At 41.3% G+C, this 7,452-nt stretch overlaps 1 protein-coding gene across 1 annotated transcript; it reads right to left on the reverse strand.

Moving 5' to 3' along the window:
- Positions 1-933: 933 nt before the first annotated feature.
- Positions 934-4,987, reverse strand: LOC119730872 (angiopoietin-related protein 4-like). The gene is made up of 3 exons (XM_038203935.1): positions 4,896-4,987; positions 2,670-2,937; positions 934-1,786 (listed from the first exon to the last, which is right to left on the reverse strand). Exons 2-3 carry the CDS (start codon positions 2,707-2,709, stop codon positions 1,491-1,493), a joined length of 336 nt encoding a protein of 111 aa, XP_038059863.1. The 5' UTR covers positions 2,710-2,937; positions 4,896-4,987; the 3' UTR covers positions 934-1,490.
- Between the last annotated feature and the right edge of the window lie 2,465 nt (positions 4,988-7,452).

A 7,452-nucleotide genomic window follows, 5' to 3' on the forward strand; every position in this document is an offset into this window, starting at 1 on the left:
TATGAAAGGTCATGTGACCTACTTTTCACAAAATTTAATTTTGACAAAAGAAGTGCTTTGAGCATGCAATCCTCATTATTTTAATACCAAATTCACATATATTCGATGAAAATTGCCATAGTTTTGACATATTTATACCAAAAGGGTGGTATTTTACTCAAAAAATGTCAGTTTTTGTGGTTTCTGCCCTGACCACATGGTAGGTCGGATCGGGCTAAAAATTGGTGTGCATTCATTGCTCATCAGGACCTACAAGCACAGCAATTTTTATCAAAATCGGAAGACATGAGGTAAAAAAGTGCGTTGGTCTGACATGGAATGACCCATGTATAGCTTAAACAGATGTATTGTGTTAAACTATTCCGGCATGATTTCCCACCCTTAAAGGGCAATGAAATATAATGAAATATACCGGAAACGAATTTAGTTGGTCTATACACTCCGTGCACAAGTGCGCCCTCACAAGCAACAAATAAAGAGTGTTAACAATTGTAGTATAGCTACCTAGTGCAGAATGCGCTGAGCAAAGAAAAGAATGATATTAAGGTCCGGTAACCAGCCAAAGGTAACCGGTGTCTATTGTCTGTAACTGGCCCCCGTTTGGTGCTTTCTTGCCTCTAACGTGTAGTGTGCTTGGAAATGAATCTGTGTGTTTTCGCGTAAAAACGTTGTAGCCAGTTATGGTTTGAAACCAAACTTAGATAAACTGTGAATAAGTGCTGATTTTTTTTGTTTACTTCTTATCTTAAATTCATAATTTATAAATATATTGAAATAAATAATTAGATGACATATGTGAAATATTGATCTACATAGAATAACACTTTCACAATAAACACCCGCATTTTACTATACAATATTCATAAATACCTAAGACAGTTTTCCCATTCCTATTGGTCGAGAGCCAATCACGTGGCCGGTTTTACGGTCTATAAAGACCGGCTGGCAGGTCTTAAAACACTTTTCCAGCGACATATGAAAATTGGACTCCTACATGAAATCCGGTGCCTGCCAGTACCGTTTTGTTGATTAAACATTCACAATCCTCACTTAGGTATGCGCAATATTGTTTCATAGTCCTAAATTCACACTACACCGGAACAGCTGCGTTCTGTGCCGATAAGGAGGTTTTTAAGGTTACTCGCGAGAAGGCCATACCAAAGCACATAAGCTAGATGGGTGTTCCGAAAAAAAACCCAATGAAGTTAAATTGTTGAGTAAAAATGTTGGAAAATTTAAAAAAAAAATTGACTTGTTTTGTACCGAAAAGGTATTTATGAACGGGAATAAATATGTGCTTGCCCGAAATGAAACACTCTGTTTAAGGCCGGTTGGAGTATGGATGCTGATACAGCATTCACTATAATCTAAAAACCACCAGCAAACACCTTGCAATCGCACGTCGCTAGATTTCTATCACAAATTTCCTAAAGGAATTTTAAGGGTAGTTGATAAACGTAGAAGAACGGTTGCTTAATTTTTTTTATCCTTTAAACTGTCATGGTTTCCATGATTTTCAGTGAAGCAGATAGTATTTGGTCACCAAACTCAAGCGCACCAGCCCACCTCATACCGCGGTAATCTTGCCCCGTGTAGTTGACGGGATAGGAATACTCCCCATTCAGGTTAGTCGGCACGAGATCCACATTCCCGACTCCTCCAGTACAAGTCTTGAACCACCAGCCTCCCTTCAGCTGAGCGGCACAATTGGCGTTGCCATCGGCGTCATTGTCGCGATCGTAGGTTGAGAACGGCTGGCCTAAGGAAACGTCAGTGAGAGACTTTCCTAGCAAACGGATGAAAATGATACCAAATGCTGAGATTGTTGGAAAAGCAATGTGCTATTCCACTGAGCATGTGTAAGACAAAAAAGCTTCCTCTGAGTACATTCGAATGACTTCGAGCTTAAATTAACTGTACAAACGTTCAACCACCAACCATCAGTGTGTCGACTAACCGATACCAAACCGATGTAACAAAACGTGCCTTTATCAGGTAAACTCCACCTTAAAAGAAGTATCATCTTTTGAAATTTTAGGCGACGAAGAGGTGTAAAGGAATCTTAAAGGGACATCTCTGACATATTTTACAGGCATATTTCACAGGTATCTATCAAAGACCACCAAAAAAACTACATCGTGACTTTTTACTCGTTGAAAATCAAGTAGATTCCTAGCCAAAATAGAATAAGCTTTGTCAACACAGTCTGCGTGAAAAAGTATCACGCTTTATTTACAGATAAATTGACAGGAAAATAAAGAATTGGGGTGAAACAATAACACGCATTCAATGCTTGGTGATGCAATTTTTGGAAAAGGTAATGTTGACCTGCTACGTGAGGTTTCGTGCACCGTGTACTTTTTATGCATTGTATCAATTGAATTTCGTGATTTCAATTCTTTGTTTTCCCTTCAAAGACACAATGTAAACAAAGCACGACTTTGGTGTTTGCAATCATGGCGACAAAACTGGCATAATGGACAAAACTACTTTGAAATTGTTTCATAAAGGAAGCTATTTATACGACAACGAGTATCAAAAGGTAAAAGTTCGCATATTACTGTGATCTTAACAGTGTCCATTCAAAACGAATATTACATTTCTTGAGGGCTTTTTTGAATTGTATATGAACAGTAGCATATTTGTTTAGAAAGAAGACTAGTTGATACCTTTTGAGTAATGATGATCCCCTGGTTGCAATGGATCCATATGTAGTGTGTAGTTGTCACCTGTGATCTTGAACTGCGTCCAGGTTATTCTCTTTAAGCCTTTTGCTTCTTGCACTATAATCTGTAGTCTCCAAGTGCCTTCCGAGGTCAGCTGGCGGACTACCTCGTTGCCCAGCCAGAACTCCCACGTCAGATCACCGAAGCCGTCTCGGTACTCGGCCCAGCTACGGGTGAAATTGACCCACCCGCTTTTACGATTCTGAATCACCTAGAATGAGTCAGCAAAGAACGGAGTTACCAAATGAACAACTTTATCACTTTGTGTTATACAAAACGGGACAATTGTCTGTTTTGAGCGACGCCGGACCGATATTACCAACAGGCTACCCAGGGGCGGATCCAGGAATTTTTGCAAGAGGGGGAGGGTTCATCGGCGAAAAAATGTGAATCTAGACAGGTTTTTTTTCTCCGGACACCTGGCCTCCGAAAATCAATAGGTTTGGTAGTGGGGGAGGGGGGGGGGGGTTCGTACCATACTTTCATGGGGGCGCTGTTTAAATCCAACGATTATTAACACTATATCACACAATAGTGTACATATACCCCCTAGCCAAGCTGGCTCTGTCCGTATTTTGTGCAAAGGCAGAAATGTTTAACAATAAAACATTTTTTGGGTGTCAGAGCAGGGGGAGGGGTTGGCATTTTTTTGTCATAAATTTCCATGGAAAACATTGAGGGAGCTGGGGTTCCCCCCCCCCCCCCCCCTTGATCCGTGCCTGCTTCCTTGACAATTTTAACACATTGATATAAGACGATCGGTTTAATTCCGCGAAGTGCTGATTACACACAACAGGTGTTTCAAGTGCAGGTCAGTGTTATTGAAGGAGGGGGCTGGGCCAGAGGAGGGATTTGATTTAATCCTCCCCATTCGGTGACGAGTTCCGCATTTTCCTGCTTTTTGTTTAGTTACATGTTTACTTTGTTTCCCATAATGTTCGAAAATATCACTACGACGCCATCTGTGCACACCAAAGATCCATCGCCAGTGGGATAAGCGTATAAACATGTACAACTCGCATACATGCATTAGCACGATATATGTTTAAAGTTGACATGAAAAGTTCCATTTTGGGGGTTGACGAACCGCCGACTCTGAGGGAACGGGCCTGACTGCTGATTTCATGTCGGAACTGCATGTATTCGATCGTTGGTGACTTCGTCATACACGCGCATGCATCAAACACTCAAGCTGCGTTAACGTTCGGTTCCATTCGTGCTATACAGAGTGTCCCAATAAACATTGTGCATAAAGAAATCGCTGATTTTCTCAAAAGTTGGTAAGGACTAGCTAATCAAATTCGTCACCGACACCACGAAGTAACACCCATCTACATACCAGTAAAAACTAGCAATCGGAGAAAAAGGCGACTAAAGTTGAACGCCTTCTAAAACAACACTTTGCGTCAAAACGACAGAGTATTTTCAGTTGGGTTTCTCGTTGTGGACACTTGATGAATTGAATTTTGTTTTTCACCCGTTTGTGTATTAAATAAACAAGAAATAAGAGAAAAAAGATGAGTGTTAGTTCGTGAAACCGAAAAGGCTGCAAAACTGTAAATGTTCGTTTTCACGAAGTAACACTCTTCAATGTATTCAACACGAGGAAAGTGCAACCTTAGGTCAGCGCGCGCGCGCTCATACAACTTATTGCAAGAAGAGTGTTACTTCGTGAAAACGTTTTTGCTCACTTATGAGCAGAGTGCGCGCCATGCATTGCAATGGTCAATGGAACTTGAGTGTTACTTCGTGAAAACGAAAATTGTCACTTTTGCGCAAAAGTTGCCATGGATACTTAGCGCAATTATTAAAGTAAAGCTCTTGAAGCTTTGAAACTTCGTGCAATGGTAGGCCTTGATGAATAATGTTTAAAAATCCAAAAAACTGAAAATCGAAAAAAAAAATATGGTGTTACTTCGTGGTGTCGGTGACGAATTTTATAGCATTTTCAAACCTGTGGTCTTGTTTATAATTGGTTAAAAAAACCAAGAAAATCCAACGCTGCAAAGCAAAGATATCTTTGATTTGGTAAGGCTATGTATTTTTCGACCTGCACAATGCACATGTAATTTCCACACTATGCTACACCGTGTGAAGTACGCATGGTTAAATTGAGATGACGTCACACTAACGAACCGGATAGGGATGAGATAAAGCGAAGAAACTTACTATCCATTTCCCCTGCAGTAAACGGTCAAGCCGTTTGGATATTGCGGTGGGTAGATAGTGTAGACACCCCGCCCAGTCATCCCGCTGTCCACGGTGTCACTGCAGTCAGCATATCGGGGAGCAGAGGGTGTTGACGAAATCTCGACCTCATCCGTGGCTTCGGCTCCATCGCTGACTTCTAAATGATTGAGAAGCAATTCAGAAATAACTCTAAATTTAGTTTCGTATTTAAAAGGCTTTGATGTTCCCTCATAGGCAGATCGCGTTCGTATTGTTAGACGGATTCCCAACGCTCAGTGCTTTAAATATCTTTAAGCGAAACCCGAAACAAAAGGTTTTTGAAACCCCTAAGAAATTTTACAATAATTAGACCATTTATGATAGTTGATGCTTGCATCCCTGTGTATTAGAAATGTGCGCTGCACCACTTTGTAACTTCGTTCCCATTGGGATAAAGGGGCGGTGGGTGCCCAGACTTTTTTATTTTTCATAAGGGGGAGTTAATATAAAAGATCCATACTGCGGACGTCAAAACTAATAAATAAATAAATTATAACAAAATTTGAAAATGTTAAAGAAAGCTTCGCTGAATCATGGCATTTTCTTGAGAAAGGTTGTTCACAAAAAGAGGCAAGGCATGGAAGTCCCACAACGTAGGTTCAATTCATAATGAAGACAATGAATCTAATAATTAAGGTAATAAATTGCTTTAAAAAAAATTGAGCTTAATCAACTATTCGGGAGAATACAAAAATCTTAACATTTCTGAATGATAATTATTGAAATATAATAAAGTAGATAAAAATAAAGTAGATATATTAATATAATATTAATAAAGTAACTATTTTGAAAAGTGACTTCACTGATATTCACAACAAGACGCTTTTGAAGATGTGTTCACTAAGTTCTCCTTACCAGTCGAGTTTCGTGTCCCTGGGCATATTTTGCGTATCTCTCGAGGGGCTGCTTGCATCCAATGTTCACCAGGAAGCGGCTCCGGTGGCGGACCGAAGTAACAAGTCCTCAACTGACTCTCGACACCAATTAATTGTACTGCAGATTGAAATTGAATCATAATCACCATTGATGAGATTGTGTAGTGTGCAGCCGTGGCGAAATATATTTTGCTCTGATAGTTTGATTGGTTGATAGATTGATAGTGTGATGGAGCAGTCATAAACGTTAAACGTTTCAAACCAGTTTTGGGGTCTGGCGGCCCATTGATCTAATAATATGATATTTTTTTTTTCAAAGTTGAACAATAAAATTGACTGGAGCGAGGTTTGAGAATGAGACCTCCCCGATTGTCGTTACAGGCGTGGATCCAGAGGGGTGGTTTTTGGTGGTCGAACCCCCCTAGCTCTGACTCCATTTTTATTATAGAAATATATTACAAATAATGTGACCCCCCCCCCCTCCCTGCTCTGACACCCAACAAATTGATGACAATCACACCGGTAATAATAATGTCCGCCTGTGCACAACATTCGGCCTGAGAAAGCTGGGGATACGGAGGAATTTGTACACTATTCTGTAATATAGTGTTCATGATTGTCGGATTTGATCATCGCTCCCACTGAAAGTATGGTACGAGCCCCCCCCCCCCCCCCCCACCCCAACCTATTGATTTGACTGAGGCCAAGTGTCCGGAGAAAAAATCCGGATCCGCCCCATGCGTGGACGGTAATTTTGTGTTCTCTCCCCTCCCCCCTCCTTGGTAATCTGCCCCCCCCCCCGGGCAGATTTACCTTGGGTAAGTCTGTCCCCCTCCAAGTAAATCTGTCCCGCTGCCCAACGGAAAATGTGTCCCCCTGATAGTGGCCAGATTATACTTGAATCAATGGTTGGCCAACCGTACATGCATGATGTAGCCTACCAATGATCGGTATGTAGTTACACATATTTGGTCTGGTTGTTTTGCAATTAAAAGCTCACCAAACGTTTGTCCCTATTTTTGAAATCATGCGACCGACAAACAAGGATGATCTGATCACAAATCATCCAGCTTGTCCTCTATAATACAGTTGCTGACAACGTCGCGGACACTTTCGTTGGGGGCCGCCATCTTGAAATCACGTGAGCAGAGTATGTGCTTTCAACATTGGCTACTTAATGTTTGTGGCTCCGACGTATAGGATGCCCGCACACGGCTGGCGAGATTTGCGCCTTGCAAGGCGAAAAAAAATCGTGTGCCTCACGGCCTCGTGACTTGTGAGGCAGAAAACTCAGTAAAAATTGACTGCACACGGTGATCAGTGAGCTATAGGGCCTACGTGCTAATAAGCAGACTGCCATAAATGACTTTTTGCTCGGCTATAATAGATCTCGTGTAAAGCGCGGGCTTAACATAGGGCTGGATAGCTCAGTTGGTAGAGCACCGGAACGGCAATCCCGAGGTCGCCCATTCAAACCCCGCCCAGTAAAATTCTTTGTTCAATTTGGGAATGGAATAAATAAAATCAGAGAGTATTTTGTTTCACCTGCAGTGGCAAATGGGTTTTTAAACCAGACGTTCAGTACTGCCCCACCGCATTCCCTTATGGGCATTAATAATTAT

This window comes from Patiria miniata, unplaced genomic scaffold (assembly GCF_015706575.1).
Source record: "Patiria miniata isolate m_02_andy unplaced genomic scaffold, ASM1570657v1 HiC_scaffold_22, whole genome shotgun sequence".
Taxonomy (NCBI): Eukaryota; Metazoa; Echinodermata; class Asteroidea; order Valvatida; family Asterinidae; genus Patiria; species Patiria miniata.

What these genes read in the sequence shown, in the direction of transcription:
- LOC119730872 (XM_038203935.1), bottom strand. Translation starts at nt 2,709, where the DNA reads ATGGATCCATTGCAACCAGGGGATCATCATTACTCAAAAG. An exon ending in GGATCATCATTACTCAAAAG is followed by an intron (nt 1,787 to 2,669) that starts GTATCAACTAGT and finishes TCCGTTTGCTAG; the next exon opens with GAAAGTCTCTCACTGACGTT.